General features: G+C 34.4%; 8 protein-coding genes and 6 pseudogenes across 14 annotated transcripts, besides 3 other annotated features; 4 read left to right on the top strand and 10 right to left on the bottom strand.

Moving 5' to 3' along the window:
• Window positions 1-1041: 1041 nt before the first annotated feature.
• Window positions 1042-16058: a mobile genetic element.
• Window positions 2559-3251, bottom strand: TVAGG3_0490100 (KilA, N-terminal/APSES-type HTH, DNA-binding family; the record flags this gene model as incomplete). The annotated part of the gene is made up of 1 exon (XM_051236151.1): window positions 2559-3251. The coding sequence occupies one exon, from the start codon at window positions 3249-3251 to the stop codon at window positions 2559-2561; it is 693 nt and encodes a 230-aa protein (XP_051093975.1).
• TVAGG3_0490090 (organellar and viral DNA polymerase type B) lies at window positions 4579-5164 on the bottom strand (the record flags this gene model as incomplete). Its single annotated transcript, XM_051236150.1, has 1 exon — window positions 4579-5164. A coding segment is annotated over one exon (586 nt), but the record flags the coding sequence as incomplete, so codon positions are not given.
• On the bottom strand, window positions 5397-5720 carry TVAGG3_0490080 (uncharacterized protein; the record flags this gene model as incomplete). Its single annotated transcript, XM_051236149.1, has 1 exon — window positions 5397-5720. A coding segment is annotated over one exon (324 nt), but the record flags the coding sequence as incomplete, so codon positions are not given.
• Window positions 5859-7163: a mobile genetic element.
• On the top strand, window positions 5955-7083 carry TVAGG3_0490070 (annotated as a pseudogene). The gene has a single exon. A coding segment is annotated over exon 1 (1129 nt).
• On the bottom strand, window positions 7829-8221 carry TVAGG3_0490050 (phage tail repeat-like family; the record flags this gene model as incomplete). Its single annotated transcript, XM_051236148.1, has 1 exon — window positions 7829-8221. One exon carries the CDS (start codon window positions 8219-8221, stop codon window positions 7829-7831), a length of 393 nt encoding a protein of 130 aa, XP_051093972.1.
• On the bottom strand, window positions 8392-9239 carry TVAGG3_0490040 (annotated as a pseudogene). The gene has a single exon. A coding segment is annotated over exon 1 (848 nt).
• Window positions 10626-10979, bottom strand: TVAGG3_0490030 (uncharacterized protein; the record flags this gene model as incomplete). The annotated part of the gene is made up of 1 exon (XM_051236147.1): window positions 10626-10979. A coding segment is annotated over one exon (354 nt), but the record flags the coding sequence as incomplete, so codon positions are not given.
• TVAGG3_0490020 (uncharacterized protein) lies at window positions 12616-13011 on the bottom strand (the record flags this gene model as incomplete). The annotated part of the gene is made up of 1 exon (XM_051236146.1): window positions 12616-13011. A coding segment is annotated over one exon (396 nt), but the record flags the coding sequence as incomplete, so codon positions are not given.
• TVAGG3_0490010 lies at window positions 14487-15215 on the top strand (annotated as a pseudogene). The gene has a single exon. A coding segment is annotated over exon 1 (729 nt).
• On the top strand, window positions 15441-15968 carry TVAGG3_0490000 (protein of unknown function, DUF4107 family; the record flags this gene model as incomplete). The annotated part of the gene is made up of 1 exon (XM_001316556.2): window positions 15441-15968. The coding sequence occupies one exon, from the start codon at window positions 15441-15443 to the stop codon at window positions 15966-15968; it is 528 nt and encodes a 175-aa protein (XP_001316591.2).
• A 622-nt stretch (window positions 16059-16680) lies between the features above and the next one.
• Window positions 16681-22879: part of a mobile genetic element that runs on past the window's edge.
• On the top strand, window positions 17123-17964 carry TVAGG3_0489980 (annotated as a pseudogene). Its single transcript has one exon. A coding segment is annotated over exon 1 (842 nt).
• TVAGG3_0489970 lies at window positions 18378-18914 on the bottom strand (annotated as a pseudogene). The gene has a single exon. A coding segment is annotated over exon 1 (537 nt).
• On the bottom strand, window positions 19588-20073 carry TVAGG3_0489960 (integrase core domain containing protein family; the record flags this gene model as incomplete). Its single annotated transcript, XM_051236145.1, has 1 exon — window positions 19588-20073. One exon carries the CDS (start codon window positions 20071-20073, stop codon window positions 19588-19590), a length of 486 nt encoding a protein of 161 aa, XP_051093969.1.
• Window positions 20711-21871, bottom strand: TVAGG3_0489950 (annotated as a pseudogene). Its single transcript has one exon. A coding segment is annotated over exon 1 (1161 nt).

Genomic DNA, 22879 nt, shown 5'->3' with positions numbered 1-22879 from the left:
TGCATTTCAGGATTTTTTTTTGACGCAAGTGCAAACCTTCAACTTCGTCAAAAAATGGCATTATGCTTTGCTTCCTCGGAGAAACCGGAGAGAGAGATTCGCGTACGAAAACAGTGTGGGTTAAGCGGAAACAGCTGAGGACGACTTTTTTCTGGGTTCTTCCCTCTAAAACTCTTCATGAAATATCGTGAGAAGAAAATATGGACGTCAGTATTTGTACTTCAAACAAGTAGGGTTAGGATGTATTTGTTCTCTCTCTTTGTTAAATCTTCATCTGTTTCTCAATGTTCATTCCACCACAAGCTTTGAGAATTTCTATATAGTTGCGAATGAAATATGTTGTCATTTGTAATCTTTCATTTAGCATGTAGTGGTCTTCAACAAGAAGTAAGTCAATAGTTCGAACAGTTTCACATTCTTTTGGTATGTATCTCGTTATTTCATTATATCTTGAGTCATTGAAGTAACCAATGGTAACATTAAATGCTATACCTGTTGCGTCAGAAATTTCTTGTACTTTACTTTGAGGAAAGTCTCTAACACGAATGACTTCTCTCATGTGGTCAATAGTCTCTCCATCTACTCCAGCCTGAATGCAAGCATACGAAACAAGTCTTCTGTCATAAGTGTGCAGTTCTTTTGTTCAGTTCATTGAAGATTTGGTAGCGCTCAAGATTTATAGGTAATGTGCAAAGATACTTCCAGAACTGACCGCTTCTCTTCTTATAAAACTTCTTTTCACCATTATCTTTCCAAAAGCTTTCTATAAGTGCTGGGTTTCCTGTTTGCTTAAGAGCTTCCAAAATGGCTTTCTGGTCATTTGTCAGTGTGCTTTCATCTCTATATGGTCTCTTTTTTGGTTTGCCTTCTTTACATCTGACATCGTTAAGCCTTCATATTCTGTTAAATCATACATCTTTATTTCAGTAAGATTCTTTATGTTTGTCAAGAAGAAGTCATAGTGCATTTCAACAATACCTGCAGCATTTGCTTCTATCTCTGATATAAAGTTCTCCTTCAAGAGCTGATGTAGTAATGTTCCATATTATTGAGGTTTAACGTAGAACATTCATACTTTCCACCAAGTTTATAACATACCATCCATCTTTGTTGGGAGTTTATTTTAATCTTCTCTAAGAGTCTCATGAAAACCTTACCGAAATGTTTGTGTAAGTAGTCTCTGTTTGGTTCATCTAAAGCTTCGATGTTAAAGTCAATGAGTCTATTGCCTGACTTCACATTTCTCTTCCTATTCTCTTCATCTTTCTTTAACCATCTCTCACCTTCTTTTGGTTTGTCGTCAATGGAACGAATGACATCGTTAGCTTTGCGAACTTGTTCTATAGCGCTCTTAAACATCTCTCTTCTCTGTTGTTTCAGTGTGTCGTCTCTTCTTCTTGTTTCACCAACGTTTGCATTTGTTATGTCAAACATTTCTCTTCTTACTTCATGAGGTACTGAACGTCTATGATATAAGTCAATAGCAACGTCATTTAAAGGAAATGCTCTTGCATGGACTTCGTCCTCACCGCGTTGCGGCTTTATGAACTCATGAATTCTATCATAACTTATTGCACCATTATAGTCTTTAATGAAGTCAGCGAGTGCTTTTTTGTTTGTTGCGTAATGTTTTGCTACTTCTATGTTAGCTTCTGTAAGAAGTTGTTTTATTTCCGAGTGTTCTAACTTAGACAACTTCCGATACATCTTTAGTAGGAAATAAAAAATATTTTTTGAAAAAATTAGATTAGATTTTTTAAAGTTATTTTTCAAAATAATTTAATATTTTTATTTTAATGAAACACATGCAAGATTGCAAGTTCTTTTCATACAATGCTCTCGCTACTGCCATCAAGAATGAGTTCAATAATGCTTCAAATGTTAATGTTATCTTTAACAAGAGTTTGTGAAAGAATCTAAGTTTGGTCAGTATGTCAGACCATTAGCTATCGTCATTGACCGCAAACGTTATACTTCACAAGAGTTAGCAGTAGTTTGAAACAAAAGAGTTTCTTCGTGAATGTCAAAGATACTCATTATACTGTCATAAAGAACTCTAACATTGACTTCTTCAGTATTGCTTTAAATCTTTCCGAACAGAAAGAATATAAGAAGGGTGAAACATCTGTGAAATATTATCCTTCATCTCTGAAGACAATAACGAACAAAGATGTTATACAGAAATTCTTACCAAAGGTTGAAGAAGCTTCTATTGACATTGACGAAGGAAGTGAAATGGTTGAAGAAATAGACCCTGAAGCTATTTAAGCAAAAAATATATTTTTGGTTAGTCTTCATATCGATATTTTACAACAATTCCCCAATGTATAAACTTTTCATACGCTTTTTCATAAGCTTTATATACCTTCAGAAATTTTGCATAATCTTTAGAAGCATTTAGATATTGTTTAAATGCTTTGTATGTCTTCAGAAATTTTGCATAATCTTTACATGTTGTTCGTTCTCTTCTTCTGTCATGAGTTCCGAATATTCTAAATTCATGTTCTTTCATATGAGATAAAATTTTATAAAAAAAATAAAATTAGCTTAGATTTTTTTTATTCTTCCTCTTTGAAGTTATCGAAATATTCTGTTATTTTTTCCTTCAGTAATGTTAAGTCTTCTTTGAATGTAAGTATTGTGCAACCTTTGATGTCATAGTGTGTTTGAGGAAGAGTATTTTTGACAATTTCCTTTATTTGCTCATTCGGTGTCATTGAAATCGGTAAGTTTTCACGATAGAACCAGTTTCTGTCAGATTTATATATTTTAGCGCAGTCATAAAAGCTCTTGTTGTTTCTTCTGACTAAATGCAACATAACCACATCTTTATCTTCTTCTTTCTCCAACTCTTCAGTATATATCATATACTTATAACTCTTTTCCTTTCCTTTTGGTACCGAACGCGGTATTCTTTTCTGTATGCTTTTGTCTTTGGATTCAATAACTTCATCTTTTGCTTGAAGTTTCTTTTCCATCTCTCCACGTTCTGCTTTATATAGTTCATCTAACATCATGAAAATATAACAAGCATAACGAGGTGAAGCCCACATTGCTACAGCGTTTACTAAAAGTCTATGAACATAATAACCTTTCAAACCAGGAGCCAAATTCTTGCGATTTTCGTACGGAATCTCTTCTCTCGGTATTCCGAGGGAAGCAATCATATGAGGAAATTCTTCTAAAAGTTCTTTTGTCTGTTGGTTTTCAAACCAATGATATGCTTGCTTTGTAGAACGAAGAGCATTCATTATACTTTGCATTTGGTACATGTCATCTTTGACTGAACGAATGAGACGTAACTGTTTGTTATACTGTATGTATTCGTATTCTTCATTTATGGCTTCATGGACTATAACTGTTGTTGTGTTCTCTGATGTTGTCATTACTGTCTTTACATACAAAATAAAAAAATAAATAAAAATAAAACTAACTTTATTTTCTGACTTTCACAAAAGACCAAAAATAAACGCTTTACATGTATTTTTCAGCAACTTCGTCAAATAATTTTATAGCTTTATCTATCTCATCTACTTCAAACGTTTCTTTACCTTTCGTGGGAGCACCATACATTTTCTCAAAAACTTCAAGCAGTTCTGTTTCAGCAGCTCTCATATCATTAACAAACACAACCTTGACTCTATTGACTGTACTGTCATATCTTTGAGTTATATTATATGTCCTTCCTATCTTATATCTTTTTGTGTTGAAGTCCTTCGGTTTCTGACGATGTAAAGTAAGCCTTCACTGCAACGTTCCGTATCGAATGAACCATATGTTATGAAGTTATATCCAACAACTGGGTCTAATCATAACAAAACTATTGGTATAAGACTTTTGTCTATAAGATATGCTCTTGTTCCATGAAATGCTACTGATATCATAAGCTCAGGATTTCTTGTCAAAATTTTCTGAGTTGAAGCATTTCTAACCCAGTCGTTTGTTTTCTTTCCAGATGGAGATATAATGTCTGACAAAGAATATTTATTGTATTTCTTTGAGTATCTTACGTTTAAATCACCTATTCTAACCACTTTGGTGTCATTGTCTATCTTTCTAACTGTTTCAAACTCAATGTTTGACATTACGGTCTTTACATACAAAATAACTAATGAAATTCATTATTTTTGTGCTGAATTCAATAAAAATAATGTTGAGTTGAAGAGGTGAGATCTCACCTGTTTTTTCACCTCTTTTTTCACAAGCGTTTTACATGAAATATACGATGTATATTTGAAATCCTAAACAATTTTGTAGCTTCTATTTCTTCTTTTAGTACATCAAAAGTTTTAACAATGCCGAAGGTTTCTTTATATTTCTTCTTGACGTCAGACAGAAGGAAATCTTCTGCTGTTGGATAGTTTTTATTAAGAAATGTCAACATATCCATTTTATCTTCTGCTGGTTTTTCTGCTTCTTTCTTTAAGTCTGCATAGTCGTTTCTCATTCGTTCTATCTCTTTGACTGAGTAGTTATATTTTCTTATTGCTGCTTTACATTTTGAACATTGCGGCATCGTTTTTGCGTTATACATTGAAATAAAACCAGCTAGAACAACTAAGGCGTCAATGGTTTTCTTTAACTCAAAAGCTGCTGGTTTTATCTGTTCATTCCATACTTTACCTCTTCTATCTTTATCTCTTATCTGCCATACACATTTTGCAACTAATGAAACAAAGTTATCGTATGTCTTAAATTCTTCGGATTTGTAAAGGTCAGAAATATTTTTATAAACCATGTCGCAATCTTTGTCCATAACTTTATGGTTGCAATGAAAACCAAGGAATTCATAATTTACTTTACGTATGAATTTCTTAATTTCTACTGAGTCAGTTGCTTTGACTTCAATTTCGTCGAATTCAGGAATAGTTAGTTTTTGCTGCTGAATTTCAGGTAGTTTAGGCAAATGGTCGATGAGGTCCTCCATTTCATAAAGATACTGTTCATTTGTTTCATCTTTCGCACTACAGTCTAAATTACTTGTTAAAAGTTCTTGCTTTATCTTCTGGATTTCTGTTTCAAAAGTATATGAAGAAGGAATAAAGCTTTTCATCTCTACCAACATTGACGTAGGATTCATGACTAGCGAGTTTGGTGCTGTAGTTGTGGACAGAGTCCCGCCGTTCGTGGCTTGAATTGTTGTTGTGCCGATTGTTGAAATCATATCTTTTATACAAAATAAAAAAATAAATAATTTTAAAACTAACTTGATTTTTCTATCTTAAGGAAATTCATGAAAATTCGTGAGGGTGAGAAAACAGGTGAGAAAACGGGTGAGATCTCACCTCTTCACCTAAAATATATTTTTGGTGTAAATTTATGACAAAAATAAATGGTACCATTAATGATATCATGACTGTTCTCATTCATGTCTGATTTACATCTAATGAAAAAGTTTAGAAGAATTTTCTTATTCTTTCTGGCATATTTTTGTCTTTCCAGTACTCCCGCTCTAATGGTCCCAGATGTGTTGACTTTGACTCTCTCAAGTTCTTAGATGGTATAACATCTTCAACGCCTCCTTCATATCTTACTTTATAAGTGTCATCGTTTATGTTGTAGCCAAGTATTTCAATAACCACTCCTCGCTTTGCTTCGTCAATGGTTTCAGCAAGTTTGCCATTACTACTTTCGACTAATTTGTGACGAGGGTAAAACGCAATAGAGTCGTCAGCAGCTTTTATAAGATATCCATTACCTTGCGTAGAGTCTACGATATAATAGTTTCTACTTAACCTTAAACGTTTCTTTGTCAACGGTTTGTCGTCAAGAACTACACGAACTTTTGTACCAGGAATGAGGGTAAATTGTGTTGAATTTCTGATATTTTGTGTTTGACTTCGTTTCTTTTGTATATATAGGGTGTCCAAAGGTGCGTTTAGCACAGCGCTCTATATGAGACTATTAAAGGAGATATATGCTGATTATAAATATATAATAAAAAATATGAATATATGTATATGATGAGTATGTTGTATTTTGGCGCCATGCCGGGATATAAAATAAATTTTGAGACAAGAGGTGGTTTCGCGGGAAATTTTGGCGGGATTTTTTTCATTTTTTTAATGAATCATAAAGAAAACATCCTCGCTCTTGCAAAAAAATGCAAAGACTGTAAAAAAGTCTACGAGACATTGGTAAAATGCTTCGGTATGGATGCTCCTAGCTATTCCACTGTAACGTATCATGTTAGGATGTATCACTTCATGAACAAAAAGGCGCCCATCATAAAAATTGACAAAAAATCGCCGGATCAAAGAAAAATCAAAGCAATTCTTCAAGCGCTAGATGAAGACCCAAGAGCATCACTCAGAAGGATAGAGGAGATGACAAAGATACCACGTACAACAGTCAGTTATTATCTGCACAATTATTTGAACTACAAACTAGCGTATACACGTTGGGTTCCGCACAACCTTAATTCAGTTCAAAAAAAATCTAGAGTCCAATCTTCGAAAGAGCTCCTCTCTATATTGGGTGCGTATCAATCCAAGAAGTTTCGCTTTTTAGTAACAGGGGACGAGTCTTGGTTTCAATATGCAACAGAAGCCAAAATCATGTGGATCCCGAAGGATGAAAATCCGCAAACATTCCCGAAGAAAAAAATTGACACACCAATGATGATGTTGTCGGTTTTTTGGGGCGTGAATGGCATCATCGCAATTGATATTCTTCAAAAACCTAATACGATGAATGCTCAGTATCTAATTGACAATGTTCTTACTCAAATTATCAATTCTGATGAGTTTGAGAAATCCAAACAACAAAAACAAAAGTTTGCAATTCATTTTGATAATTCAAGAGTTCACAAAAGTCATAAGGTAATGAATTACTTGGTGGAAAACAATGTCAAAGTTGTTCCAAACCCAATTTATTCACCTGATATTGCACCCTCTGACTTTTATTTATTCGGCACGCTAAAAAAAGAGAGCTGAAGGACGCGAATTCGCGAGTCCAGATGATCTTGAAAATTTTGTAAGAGAGCAATTTGAGCAATTTTCTCATGATGATTTAAAGCGTGTCTTTCAAGCCTGGATCGATCGCTGCGAACGCGTGATTGAATCCAATGGTGATTATATTTAAATAAACTTTATATATATGTAACTTGTTTATTTCTATTCGCAGTATTCAGGTTTGTGCTAAACACACCTTTGGACACCCTATACTTTTCTTCTTGTTGTTGTGTCATTGAATTTGGTGTATGTCCTGTTGTAGAATGTGTTGAGGAATTATATACTTCGAGAAAGTGTTTCATTGTTTCTTCGGTAAAGTCTCGCTCTTGATTTAAATCTCTGAGCGTTCTTATGAAGCGGTTTATGATGCCGAGTATGTTATGGTTATGGTCTTCAGTAGTGTAGTGAGTTATGTTATGCTTAATGAGAAAATATGCGATTTCATTGCTGAGGTATGCACTGTCTTGGTCTGATGTTAAAGTACTTGGGCTATGTTCTGCTACAAACTTTTGTAAAACTCTTAACACTTCACGAGTTCCTTTATTTTTCATTGGATATGCATATGCTTTACGAGTGTTAACATTAATGAAAATCAAAAATGGTTTATGACCTCCTTTTCTGCTTTGAATGAGAGTGTCAAATTGGTATGCGTCAGGAGTGTTGGAGTAAATTGGTAAAAAGTAGTCGTAAGGGTTTATTTTTGTTTGATGTACAACATTTTTGTCAAAGAACCTTTTCACTTCAGCTCTGTTAGTAAATCCCCAACTCTTTGCAGCTTCATTGAACTTCTTAAATGACCTCCATGGATGTTGTTCGAATACTTCTTTCAAGCTCATTTATGTAAAGTTAAAGATTTTATTCTAGGCTCAACGCGTTCATTGAACTCTATACCATGCGTAAACTGTCATGTAAGGTGGCATGTATTCTTTACTTTGTCCCGTTGTTTGCGTATATCCTGAAACGAAATGTGTATGGTTTCCTTCTCCCTGCGTGTTATTCCAGTAACAATTTATAGCAAACTTAACCTCGTCTTTAACATCATATCCTTTACCTTTTGTCATTCCTGACCAATCCCAATATCTATGCTTATGCCAACCTGCTTGAGATGTACTTAAATCTATGTAGTGACTGTGTGCAGGTAAATTTTCACCTGAAATCGTTTTACTTCCACCTGTTTCCTTTGAAGAGTTTGCACAATACAAAAACCTGTCGACTATTTGTTCCCATGCACCAACACCAAACATTACTTGAGGACCTCTTGCATCCATAGATGTATAAATAGAACCTACTGGGTTCATTAAATCAAACATATGAGATATTATAGGATTGTCTCTTTTGAACTTAAAATATAGTGCAACTATTTCAGGTTTCTTCTGGTTTGTGTCAGAATATTTTTTATAATATAATCTTATGTTTTCAGGGTAGGTAAAATCTTGACTATAATATTTATTTCTGTCATCTGTATAATAATATACTATTCTCGTTTTTTCTATTGCATTATATCTTTTATATCTATAATAATCTAAATATAATGTTAGCTTTTGTTCATCTACATGTGGTGTTCTGTCGTCATCTCCATAGTCATAATAATGTGGTGCTGGAGCTGGGTCAGGCAATGTCATATCTGCCATTTCATAAACTCTTAAATATTTCTTTGTTCGTCTCCATATAAGTTTAAGTAGCAGTTGTTGTCTAATGGAACTTTAACTTGTGTACCATCATTCTTTTTATAGCTTACATACATTTCATTGTTATTTTTCGGAATGAGTTTACACCGTGTACCATTTTTTAAGGACTGTACAAACTGCCATCTAAAATATTTATTTTCTTCATTGACAGAAAAGTCACAACAATAGTTTCAATATTTTTTGTTGTTCCTATCAAACTTTGGTATATTTCATTGACATATGTTTTATCTGCTTTCTTTTCAAGGCTAACGTTTAAGTCTGTTATTTCAGATATAGAATGTGTATGTCCAACGTCACTTTTCCTGTTTAAGGTTTCTTGTAAGTTTGTAATATTTGCAATGGTATGTGTATGTCCAACGTCACTTTTCCTGTTTAAGGTTTCTTGTAAGTTTGTAATATTTGCAATGGTATGTGTATGTCCAACGTCACTTTTCCTGTTTAAGGTTTCTTGTAAGTTTGTAATATTTGCAATGGTATGTGTATGAGTCTTATCTGCTTTTGTCTCTAATGTTTCCTTAAGACTTGGTATTTGGTTAATATAATGTATATGAGTCTTTTTAGAATATTCGTTTTCAGCTCTTGTCACTTCACTTGACATTTTATTGTCAACATATGTTTTGTCTGCTAGTTCAGGATGAGTATGTTCTTTTGTTGCATAAGCATTGTTAGCTCTTTCTTCTTCTTTTGCTATTGCATCGTCTACATATTCTTTGTCAGCTTTGTTGTCAACATCTGCTTTCAGAAGAAGTTCATTTATATCGGAGATGTTGTGTTTATGAGATTTCAAAACTTTGTTCATTGCTTCGAGTTCAACTTTGTCAGCTTTACTTTTAATAGCATCTTCAAAAGTTATTTTTGCCTTAACTCTCAATGTAAATCTTGGTTCAACTAATACACCGTTAACATTGAAAGTAGAGGCATAAATTTCACCGGTATAACCAAATGCTTCTGGTGCTTTAGCTACATCATACTGTACAGTACAGCTTATGTCATAACCTTTAGCACGAATGTATTTATATCTTCTTTCATTAACATTTTTTGTCTTCGCTTCATCACTTCGTGTTAAATATCCATGGTAGTCCGTTATAATCTGTTCGTCTGAAGTTATATAATGAACGTGGTTTTTATCTGCTTTTTGTGAAAGAAGTTCAACAACTTTTGCTTCACTTATGTTACCAGTGTCACTTTCATTTATTTTTGTCAGCATTGCGTTCAAAACTTCATAAAGACTAACTACTTCTTTTGGTTCTTGAAACAATGAGTCAAAAGTCTTTCTTAACATTACATCTTCAACTGTTATGACTGAGTCAATACCTTTCTCTTTTATTGTCTTAGCTAACTGACCTAAAACAACGAACATATAGTCTAAAATATTATCTTCAGTGTTAAACACTATACAGTTTTCACGAATTGTTGTGTTTGTTGCTGTTAAAACTTCTTTAAACTCAGGATATATATTCAGTAGATTTTCAACAATTGTTTGAACCACTTGTCCTCCTTCATCTAAATCTCTTGCTGCCATTAAAGGATGTAAATTAATTGGTTCAATAATTCCGAGACGAGGGTTGTAAGCAAGTCCGTCGAACATATTTTTACGTTTTTGCCAGTTTATTTAGTTATTTAGTTTCTTTGTATATGTTACTTTACCCCATAAATTTTTGAGACCGTCAAAGAAACTTCCTGTATTTCCATGTAATTTAGCAAACTCAACATAAAACTTCATGCTATCTATGCCACCAAGAAAAGCCCAGAGTGCATCTATCTCACTTTGCATGGTTATAAGAGATGCAGTTGTTACACCTGATGAAAATAAAGTAAACAACCACCCTAACCAACTCTTACCTGCTCCACTTTGTTCTACTTTCACAAAATCACTGATATGACTTTTTAAGTATTCTTTCGTAAGTAATGTGTCTCCAGGTGTAACGTCTCTAACGATATTATCTCCGTCAAAAGTCAATGTTCTAACTTGTGTCCGTGCAGCCTTTATTTTAAGGCATGCATAGTCTGGTGTTTGAGGAGCAGAAGGCTCGATGTATGTAATTTTAAAGAAATCGTCATAATTTTTCTTAAAGGTTTCATATGTTGTTTTGAATGTATTGAACCTCATTATTATATCAAGAAGTTTTGTCAATGAGTCAGCAATTGCTTCATCTACTGTTGACGTTTTGAGTTTTATTTCTGCTGAGTCGTTTATGAATGGTACTTGACATTGAGTTGTATATGGGTCAAATCCTGTAGGACCCAAATGAAGCAAGTAGTCTAAAATATCACGAACAGACTTTGAGACAGTTGTGTCGTTCTTCATGACGATTTCACCATTTACAATGAATGGCATAGTACATGAAGTTATTTGTGGGTCAAAACCAGAAGGATTGAAATGAAGCATATAGTTCAGCGCCTCATACACTGACTTATACACTGTTTCATTATTTTTTGACACAATTTCACCATTTACAATGAATGGCATTGTCGAAGGAGTTGTTTTTGTATCGAACCCTGAAGGATTGAAGTTAAGAATGCTTTCAAGAGCTTCATATACAGACCTATAAACAGTTGTGTCGTTCTTCATGACGATTTCACCATTTACAATGAATGGCATAGTACATGGAGTTAAAATAGGGTCAAACTTTTCATAGTCCTTCCATGTTATGTATTTCTCAGTATTTCCATCAGTGTGATAACAATATATTTGTCAGTAAGTGTGAGAGAGTATTGACCAAAATATAAACGTTAGCTCTATCAGCTTCATACGCATATGCAGCTATACTCATATTTTAATGAGAATAAAATGTTGTTCTATTTGCAAAGACAGACCCAAACGAATACGGGACAGTAAAGCTACAAACAAACTTAGGTCTACAGAATGAGGCGCTTGCATTCAGATGGTTGACTTCAATACTATCGCTTCATTCGTTATAACAGATGAAACAGATTTCATGGAGATTGAAATAGATGGAAAGAAGCACGAAATAAGATTTCACAATAATGTAGAATATAAGATGGAAACATTAGGTGGAGTTAAATGCTCTCATAAATACTACAATAAACAAGGATAACGAAGAAAACTTAATGAATGTTAAACTTATTGCAGGAGTTTGAAGTTCAGTTATGTGAAGGAGTTTAAGATACCAAGAATGAGTCATAGAGTACAACTTCTTTTGGGTGCATACCATATGACATTTCCTTTGAAAAGTGTTGACAAAACGATTGAGATGAAATCTGTTCCATACGTATGTTATGGCAATTGTTTGTACATTGAGTAAAAATAGCTAATGTCACAGGTATTTCAGGAGTTAATAGTAAAGGTTCAGTAGAATATAAGTCTTTCTGTTATGAAGTAAATTCAATGTTCATTCCAAACGTTCCTGTCATAGCAACTCATTTAGGTAAATGGGTTCGCATTAGTCCTCATAATTTGAAAGACATGCAATTCAGACTTGTTGACTTTCAAGGAGAGCCTGTAGAACTGAAGGCACCAGTGCGAATGACTGTTGAAGTTGACTTTTTAGAAAATATTAAATGCAACAGCTTACAAGAGAACTCAGAGCTAAAAATATAAAGTATGAATGTTATGTATTAGGTCATGAACTTTGGTTGTTGCTGTTTGATGAAACAAATGAGTTAGTTATGTCAGTCAAGAGAACAGAAAAATATTGTGTTAGTGAAAACTGCACCAAGTCAATAAGATTAGGTTTGCATTATGAAGATGAGTTCGATACTGTTGAAGAAGTTTTGGATAGATATACAAATGCTTTAATTTACTAAAACATATTTCAAACAAAGTTTATATTCTGTTAAAGTTTTGTATACTCGTTCGAATATTTATACTTAAACTCAACTCCTGTAGTTCCTGGTGTTTCAATGATGCGGATGTTACCTATTTTCATGAATGGTGGAGTTTGACCACAGCATTCGATTTCAGGGTCGAGATAGTCAATGACACATTGTTTCCCTGTTATTCGTGAGATAACATTTTCAAGGTCCTCCTTTGTTAGAATTATTTGGTTCTTGCTTATAAGATTTGTCAAAAGCTTCTTATCGTCTTTGAGTAAAATTGTTTGGTATAACTGAAGAAGGTAATGGTCTACGTTATCTGAAGGATTTGTTTGAACATTTGTGTAAGGGTTGTCGTTGGCTTCTCTTGAAAGAATTTGGTCCAGTGGTGGATACTCTAACTTAACATCTGATGTAGCGTTAGCGTTTGAAGCTGAGTTTAAATTCACCGACTTAAGTTCTGGTTCTTTTTCTTTCAAACACTCTGAACTATAGTTCTTTATGACAATATTGTTTGTCGTTCGTGAGTCAACATTTGATGTTGGTTCAATTGGAACATTAACGGCACCAGCTAAGATGGATTTGCTTCTCATTTCATATAGAATAAAAACCTTTTATATGTATGAAATGAACAATATACTCGACAAGGGTTTGAATGTAAAGCTAACGAATGAAAATATTGTTGAATTCACTGAGACAGGTGCTGTGTATAAAGATGTAGAACTACTGAACAAAAGAGCTAAGGGAAGAAGCAGGAACATGAACAAAGGGTGGAAGCCTATAAAAATTTATGTCAATGATGGCTCAGGAGGTTCAAACATAAAGTATGCAGAAAGTTATAGAGTTTATGCTCTCAAAGGTGAAAAGCCTTCATTTAAGAACAGCTATTCTAACGCATATCCTCAAAAGCTAACGGATGGGGAAGTGGATGATATGAATGACAGCAAAAATATTAACAGAAATGGCGACAGAGATGCATGGAATTTGTTTACCATCAGTCAATTGAAGGTTAAACTTTAAAACAATGTTGGTCGTTCCCATGGAATATTTTTGACTTTAATGGTATTAGTCATGATATGAATCTCAAGGTATGAACGAGGAGAGATGAGAGACTTATATGCTTCCCAAATTTCTTCAAAAGGTAATGTTATACCTGACTGTTTCCAAATGAGTTCAATATCATAACGTGAGAAACCTTGAAAGATAACGAAGTCAGTTATGAGACGTTTTATGTTTAAAGCTAAAAACCTCCATGTTTGCATAAGTATTGCTACAGTTAAATGGTAATGTCTGACTTTAGTATGATGTTAGCTAATGGTGAGTCTGGTTTTGACACTAAACCTTTTCCGGCGAAGTCGTCACAAACGAGCAGAGTGTTTGAAGGATACTTTTTGAAGGGGTATTTTGAAAGTTTTGACAGAATGTAGTTTGTAAGTCGTTTCATATCGTAAACTCCTGAGTATTGACGTAAGTGGTGTTTGTCAATAATTCTTTCCATCTCCTCAGAAGTCTTTTGCATTCCTGACTGTATAAATTCAACGATGGCATAATATTTTCTCTTACGTCGAATGTAACGTTGAAGAAATTCAATGAGTTCACTGTCTGAACTTTAACGACAGAGGCTTGAACTTTTGACATAAATGTTTTCGCTGTTGAGTCCATAGAGTCTGAAGTTGCTGATATAATGATTTGGTCATAGTAAGAGTCGTTTCCTAAACGTTCTGTTATGAGTATATGACGAATGAGGTTAAATGTCTTACCTGAACCCATCTTTCCACAATAGAAATACACACCATTTGAACAGAACTCATAATCTTTGCTGAAAGGAAGAATAAGAGAAGAGTTAAGTTTGTCTGTAGTTTCATTCATGTCTTCATCTACGTCATGTATTAAATGCTTCATTTTATCTCCATTAAAAATGCAAGTCAGAAATATTCAGAACATAGCACCGAGTCTAACTGACAAGAGTATAAAGATATACTATGAACATGTTATGATGAAACCAACCAAAATTCAAGAAAGTCAGTATACTTATGAATATCCAAGACACTGGGTAGAGTATGTAGGAGGTGAGAAAGCTATTGAAATCAGACAGGTTCGAAGTATTCCAGCAGGAAGAACAATATTATTGAAGAACTTTAATGTTTTGATATAATGATGAAACAAAGAAGCAAGATAGTTTCCCTGTTGCTGTGTATGTGAACTTAGACACAGGAGATGACATGAAAGTTTTTAATACAAAGCTTCAAACGGTAGTGAGAGAACAACTGACTGCGGAAGGACATCCATTACCTTCAGAAGTTACCATAGCATATAATTTTGAAACAAACTCAATAGATTTTAAAGTCGTCTCTGCAAAGAAGTCAGGTTTTACATTTAATGAAGCAGATGTATATTCGAATGAAAACTTCAAAGCTATTGCATGGTTAGATAATGACGATTGCTTTAAGAAAATCTTTAAATACAGTGACTCAACGATGTCAATAGATGACCTTCGTGGAATGTTACCATCGACGTTTACAGTAGAAGGTTCAGCAGGATTGCTTACAAGATTGTCAATTGGTGGTATTTGGTCTCGTGAGAACATTGTTATAAAATCCAGTATAAGTGAATTTGCTGAAGAATCTATATTATGTCTTTCAAACTATATGTATTCGCCGCCAAAGCATTATAGTATAACAAACTTTGTCAGTAAGTTTAACATAAGACTTGTCGAACCTTCTTCAATGAAAGATGTTGTGCTACCTAAAGATGGAAAGGATGGACTCATTATTGAGATGATTTTAATGCATATTAAATGAGCTTGTTCTTGAAGGTCATTCATGATGAAATAACTGTTGTAGAAGATGTTAGCAATTGTTCAGACATTTTGAAGCGTATAGATGATATAAGAAAGAAGTTAGATAGACCGCAAAGCGGTGAGGGCGAAGCCCGTGAGAACGTTTATGTTTCATTGACTTTCTCCAGTAACGAGAACTTTTATGAGATAATATTGAAGAGAGATGATTTTAATATGGTGTAAATGGTAGCTTGGGCAGCTTTAGGCGCAATGGGAACAAAAGCATTAGCATTTGGAGCAAAAGCACTTGGAGCTTATGACGCAGTAAATAAAATGAGTGGAGGAAGGGTTTCGAAGACATTAGATGCAAATAAAGGGAAGATTGGAGGCTGGGTTGCAAAGAAGTTAAGATTAAATAAAATAGGGCTCATAAATAAAGCATCCAATTTGGTTGCGACTGAGTCAGAAAATGCTTTAGGAAAGGACGATGAGTTTGCAAAACACGCAAAAGACTTTAATGACCAGATGAAAGGTGAAACAATGCATTTAAATAGATTCGATGGAACTAAAGAAAATGTTTCTTCTCCACCAGTAGTTCTTCCGTATGGTCCCTATGGAATGTATGGAAACCCTTACGAAAGACCATTTGACCCATTGACTGGTGGAAGTAACTGGTATCATTACGGCCGAAGAAGAAAGACAGTCAAGTTGGAGACGGACGTGAAGAAAGCAACTAAAAAGAAACCAAGGAAGAGAGTTATAAAGCAATGAATTCAACAGGGTGAAAAACCGGGTGAAAAAAGAGGTGAGATTTCACCACTTCACCTAAATTTATTTTGTGCTATGTTTTCATACGTGTGAAGTCGTTAGTGAGAACGTTAGTGTGAACGATAGTGAGAACGATAGTGAGAACGATAGTGAGAACGTTAGTGAGAACATTAGTGAAGTCGTTAGTGAGAACGATAGTGAGAACGTTTATTTTTTACATTAGTGAGTTCGTTAGTGAAGTGGTTGGCGGTTTTGTAAATATTTAAGGTTAAGTTGGTGTTGTCGTTTGTGTTGTAAAATATACGTTAACGATTTTGTAAAGTGTCAAAACCGCTAAGTGGTGTATGGAGGCGCGCAGTGCCTCAGTACACGACTTAGCCATACTAACTAAACTACCAGCAATGTTAGATAAAAAAGCAGATAAAGAACATACACATAACTCCTTCTCAACTGTTGCTATAGAAAGTATTGAAGGAACGGTTGGCGGAATTGGTGGGGATGCATTATATTATAAACCTCCTAACTTTCCACAAGGTTTAACATCGAATGAAAACATAACAACGAAGAAAGAAATTAGCTGTAAAAATGTTTATGTCATGGATGATGAAAATAATGTTAAATTCACTGCTCAAGATTTATATGATAAGAAAGCAGACAAAACAGAGCTTCAAACATTAAAGACTGAAATACTTCAAACATTATATCCTGTTGGTTCTATTTATACGTCAATGAACTCAACAAATCCAGAACAGTTTTAGGTTTTGGTACGTGGAAGCAGATTGTAGATAAATTCTTATACTGTGCTAGATATTCAAAGCAAACAGGAGGTTCGAAGAAAATTAAAGAAGCAAACCTTCCACCGCACACTCATACAGGAACTACAAACTTTTCTGGCGACCATAGCCACTCATTAAGAGACCACCCATTATACAACTCAGAGTATGAAGCTGGCAATGACGTTTTATCTCCATCTTATAACAATGCAGCAAAAAAGATTTTTCGACCAACTGAACCAGGAGGAAATCATTCACACACTTTCACAACAAATCCAACAGGCTCGGGTGCAGATTACATGCCACCATTTGTGACTGTATTTGCATGGTACCGCGTTCAATGAACGCGCTTGAGCCTAGAATAAAATCTTTAACTTTACATAAATGAGCTTGAAAGAAGTATTCGAACAACATCCGTGGAGGTCATTTAAGAAGTTCAATGAAGCTGCAAAGAGTTGGGGATTTACTAACAGAGCTGAAGTGAAAAGGTTCTTTGACAAAAATGTTGTACATCAAACAAAAATAAACCCTTACGACTACTTTTTACCAATTTACTCCAACACTCCTGACGCATACCAATTTGACACTCTCATTCAAAGCAGAAAAGGAGGTCATAAACCATTTTTGATTTTCATTAATGTTAACACTCGTAAAGCATATGCATATCCAATGAAAAATAAAGGAACTCGTGAAGTGTTAAGAGTTTTACAAAAGTTTGTAGCAGAACATAGCCCAAGTACTTTAACATCAGACCAAGACAGTGCATACCTCAGCAATGAAATCGCATATTTTCTCATTAAGCATAACATAACTCACTACACTACTGAAGACCATAACCATAACATACTCGGCATCATAAACCGCTTCATAAGAACGCTCAGAGATTTAAATCAAGAGCGAGACTTTACCGAAGAAACAATGAAACACTTTCTCGAAGTATATAATTCCTCAACACATTCTACAACAGGACATACACCAAATTCAATGACACAACAACAAGAAGAAAAGTATATACAAAAGAAACGAAGTCAAACACAAAATATCAGAAATTCAACACATTTACCCTCATTCCTGTACAAAAGTTCGTAGTTCTTGACGACAAACCGTTGACAAAGAAACGTTTAAGGTTAAGTAGAAACTATTATATCGTAGACTCTACGCAAGGTAATGGATATCTTATAAAAGCTGTGACGACTCTATTGCGTTTTACCCTCGTCACAAATTAGTCGAAAGTAGTAATGGCAAACTTGCTGAAACCATTGACGAAGCAAAGCGAGGAGTGGTTATTGAAATACTTGGCTACAACATAAACGATGACACTTATAAAGTAAGATATGAAGGAGGCGTTGAAGATGTTATACCATCTAAGAACTTGAGAGAGTCAAAGTCAACACATCTGGGACCATTAGAGCGGGAGTACTGGAAAGACAAAAATATGCCAGAAAGAATAAGAAAATTCTTCTAAACTTTTTCATTAGATGTAAATCAGACATGAATGAGAACAGTCATGTATTAATGGTACCATTTATTTTAACATAAAGACGCAAAGCGGCGAGGACGAAGTCCATGACCAAAAATATAATTTAGGTGAAGAGGTGAGATCTCACCTCTTTTTTCACCTGTTTTTTCACCTCTTTTTTCACAAGCGTTTTACATGAATTGTACGATGTATATTTGAAATCCTAAACAATTTCGTAGCTTCTATTTCTTCTTTTAGTACATCGAATGTTTTAACAATGCCGAAGGTTTCTTTATACTTCTTCTTGACGTCAGACAGAAGGAAATCTTCTGCTGTTGGATAGTTTTTATTAAGAAATGCTAACATGTCCATTTTATTTTCTGCTGGTTTTTCTGCTTCTTTCTTTAAGTCTGCATAGTCGTTTCTCATTCGTTCTATCTCTTTGACTGAGTAGTTATATTTTCTTATTGCTGCTTTACATTTTGAACATTGCGGCATCGTTTTTGCGTTATACATTGAAATAAAACCACTAGAACAACTAAGCGTCAATGGTTTTCTTTAACTCAAAAGCTGCTGGTTTTATCTGTTCATTCCATACTTTACCTCTTCTATCTTTATCTCTTATCTGCCATACACATTTGCAACTAATGAAACAAAGTTATCGTATGTCTTAAATTCTTCGGATTTGTAAAGGTCAGAAATATTTTTATAAACCATGTCGCAATCTTTGTCCATAACTTTATGGTTGCAATGAAAACCAAGGAATTCATAATTTACTTTACGTATGAATTTCTTAATTTCTACTGAGTCAGTTGCTTTGACTTCAATTTCGTCGAATTCAGGAATAGTTAGTTTTTGCTGCTGAATTTCAGGTAGTTTAGGCAAATGGTCGTGAGGTCCTCCATTTCATAAAGATACTGTTCATTGTTTCATCTTTCGCACTACAGTCTAAATTACTTGTTAAAAAGTTCTTGCTTTATCTTCTGGATTTCTGTTTCAAAAGTATATGAAGAAGATAAAGCTTTTCATCTCTACCAACATTGACGTAGGATTCATGACTAGCGAGTTTGGTGCTGTAGTTGTGGACAGAGTCCCGCCTTCGTGGCTTGAATGATGTTGTGCCGATTGTTGAAATCATATCTTTATACAAAATAAAAAAATAAATAAAAATAAAACTAACTTTATTTTTTCTATCTTAAGGAAATTCATGAAAATTCACGAGGGTGAAAAAACAGGTGAAAAAAACAGGTGAGATCTCACCTCTTCACCTAAATTATATTTTTGGTCATGGACTTCGTCCTCGCCGCTTTGCGTCTTTATGTTAAAATAAATGGTACCATTAATACATGACTGTTCTCATTCATGTCTGATTTACATCTAATGAAAAAGTTTAGAAGAATTTTCTTATTCTTTCTGGCATATTTTTGTCTTTCCAGTACTCCCGCTCTAATGGTCCCAGATGTGTTGACTTTGACTCTCTCAAGTTCTTAGATGGTATAACATCTTCAACGCCTCCTTCATATCTTACTTTATAAGTGTCATCGTTTATGTTGTAGCCAAGTATTTCAATAACCACTCCTCGCTTTGCTTCGTCAATGGTTTCAGCAAGTTTGCCATTACTACTTTCGACTAATTTGTGACGAGGGTAAAACGCAATAGAGTCGTCAGCAGCTTTTATAAGATATCCATTACCTTGCGTAGAGTCTACGATATAATAGTTTCTACTTAACCTTAAACGTTTCTTTGTCAACGGTTTGTCGTCAAGAACTACACGAACTTTTGTACCAGGAATGAGGGTAAATTGTGTTGAATTTCTGATATTTTGTGTTTGACTTCGTTTCTTTTGTATATACTTTTCTTCTTGTTGTTGTGTCATTGAATTTGGTGTAGTCCTGTTGTAGAATGTGTTGAGGAATTATAATACTTCGAGAAAGTGTTCATTGTTTCTTCGGTAAAGTCTCGCTCTTGATTTAAAATCTCTGAGCGTTCTTATGAAGCGGTTTATGATGCCGAGTATGTTGTGGTTATGGTCTTCAGTAGTGTAGTGAGTTATGTTATGCTTAATGAGAAAATATGTGATTTCATTGCTAGGTATGCACTGTCTTGGTCTGATGTTAAAGTATTGGGCTATGTTCTGCTACAAACTTTTGTAAAACTCTTAACACTTCACGAGTTCTTTATTTTCATTGATATGCATATGCTTTACGAGTGTTAACATTAATGAAAATCAAAAATGGTTTATGACCTCCTTTTCTGCTTTGAATGAGAGTGTCAAATTGGTATGCGTCAGGAGTGTTGGAGTAAAATTGGTAAAAAGTAGTCGTAAGGGTTTATTTTTGTTTGATGTACAACATTTTTGTCAAAGAAACCTTTTCACTTCAGCTCTGTTAGTAAATCCCCAACTCTTTGCAGCTTCATTGAACTTCTTAAATGACCTCCACGGATGTTGTTCGAATACTTCTTTCAAGCTCATTTATGTAAAGTTAAAGATTTTATTCTAGGCTCAAGCGCGTTCATTGAACGCGGTACCATGCAAATACAGTCACAAATGGTGGCATGTAATCTGCACCCGAGCCTGTTGGATTTGTTGAAAGTGTGTGAATGATTTCCTCCTGGTTCAGTTGGTCGAAAAATCTTTTTTGCTGCATTGTTATAAGATGGAGATAAACGTCATTGCCAGCTTTCATACTCTGAGTTGTATAATGGGTGGTCTCTTAATGAGTGGCTATGGTCGCCAGAAAAGTTTGTAGTTCCTGTATGAGTGTGCGGTGGAAGGTTTGCTTCTTTAATTTTCTTCGAACCTCCTGTTTGCTTTGAATATCTAGCACAGTATAAGAATTTATCTACAATCTGCTTCCACGTACCAAAAACCTAAAACTGTTTCGGATTTGTTGAGTTCATTGACGTATAAATAGAACCAACAGGATATAATGTTTAAGTATTTCAGTCTTTAATGTTTGAAGCTCTGTTTTGTCTGCTTTCTTATCATATAAAATCTTGAGCAGTGAATTTAACATTATTTTCATCATCCATGACATAAACATTTTTACAGCTAATTTCTTTCTTCGTTGTTATGTTTTCATTCGATGTTAAACCTTGTGGAAAGTTAGGAGGTTTATAATATAATGCATCCCCACCAGTTCCGCCAACCGTTCCTTCAATACTTTCTATAGCAACAGTTGAGAAGGAGTTATGTGTATGTTCTTTATCTGCTTTTTTATCTAAACATTGCTGGTAGTTCATGTGTTTCAAAGTTTCTGACATGACCTTCGATATTCATACATTTGTTATTTAAGGAGTTTTAGTGTATCTTTTACGCTTGTACTCGGATTCTCTAAAGGTGCACTTGAACCAAGGGTATAGTTCAATATTATGTCGTCTGCTCTAACAGTAGTGAAGGATTTTATGTGTATGGTTCTTGTCAGCTTTACTATTTAATGTAGCTTGAAGTTCATTTATATCGGAGATATTGTGTTTATGAGATTTCAAAACTTTGTTCGTTGCGTCAAGTTTATCTTTGTCAGCTTTACTTTTAATAGCATCTTCAAAAGTTTATTTTTGCCTTAACTCTCAATGTAAATCTTGGTTCAACTAATACATCGTTAACAAAGAAAGTATGAAGCGTATATTTCATCGTTATAACCAAATGCTTCTTGTGCTTTACCTGTGTCATACTGTACAGTACAGTGTATGCCATAACCTTTAGCACGAATGAATTATATCTTCTTTCATTAACATCTTTCGTCTTCACTTCTTCATCCTGTGTTAAATATCCATGGTAGTCCGTTATAATCTGTTCGTCTGAACTTATATAATGAACATGGTTTTTATCTGCTTTTTCGGCTAATTTCTCTTCTATCTCATTTATTTCAAGTTCATGCCTACCACCACCTCCTTCAGAAGTATTTTTCTCAGCTCTTGAAGAACGTCCACTTCGCCATCTTTGGTGTCAATAATGAGACTTTGAGTTAAAACCTTTCCTGTCTTAATGGATGTTTGTAAAACTTCTTCTTCACCGTGTTCGGGGTCATGGTCGTCATCATATCTTGTGAAATCAGAGATGTTGTCATACATTAAGCATATCTGTCTCAAAAGTTCTGCTATTGAAACTGGAACGAAAGATATACAGAACTTTCATCATCTCCTAAAGTCAAGTCTGCTTTCTTAAGTATTTCTTGAATGTATGCAATGAGGACAGAGTACCTTGGAAAATATTCGAACAATATTTCATTAGCTGTTGGTTTTGGTGGTTCTTCTGGAGTTTCTGTTGTTTCGGTTCCTTCTGTAGGTTCTGTTGGAGTTTCTGCATCTCTTGACTTCAATGCTCTTGCTCTCAAAGACCTAAATGTTAGAGCACCAGGTTTTACAAAGGACTTTATAAATGCTTTAATAGTTCCTGGTAAGTTATTGTTAGCATTAAGTAAGTTCCTTATGCTTCCATCATGTACGTCCATAGCACTATGTAAAAAATCTATACTTTTCTTGTAGTCAGCAATAGACTGACTGTGATTTTTTTAAAGATTCGTCAATACCTTTAAGCCAATCTTCATGCATGTCTGATACTGAGCCAAGAATATCATTTGCTTCCTTTAGTGTATTTTGTGCTTCTCGTAAAGTATCCAATCCCGTACGTGCATTGTTTGCTATACGTCTTACAGTATCTATTTGACTCCTTGTTTCTT

Source organism: Trichomonas vaginalis, chromosome II, assembly GCF_026262505.1.
Source record: "Trichomonas vaginalis G3 chromosome II, whole genome shotgun sequence".
Taxonomy (NCBI): Eukaryota; Parabasalia; order Trichomonadida; family Trichomonadidae; genus Trichomonas; species Trichomonas vaginalis.
The sequence above is the reverse complement of the archived record's forward strand: the minus strand, read 5'-3'. Positions and strand labels throughout refer to the sequence as shown.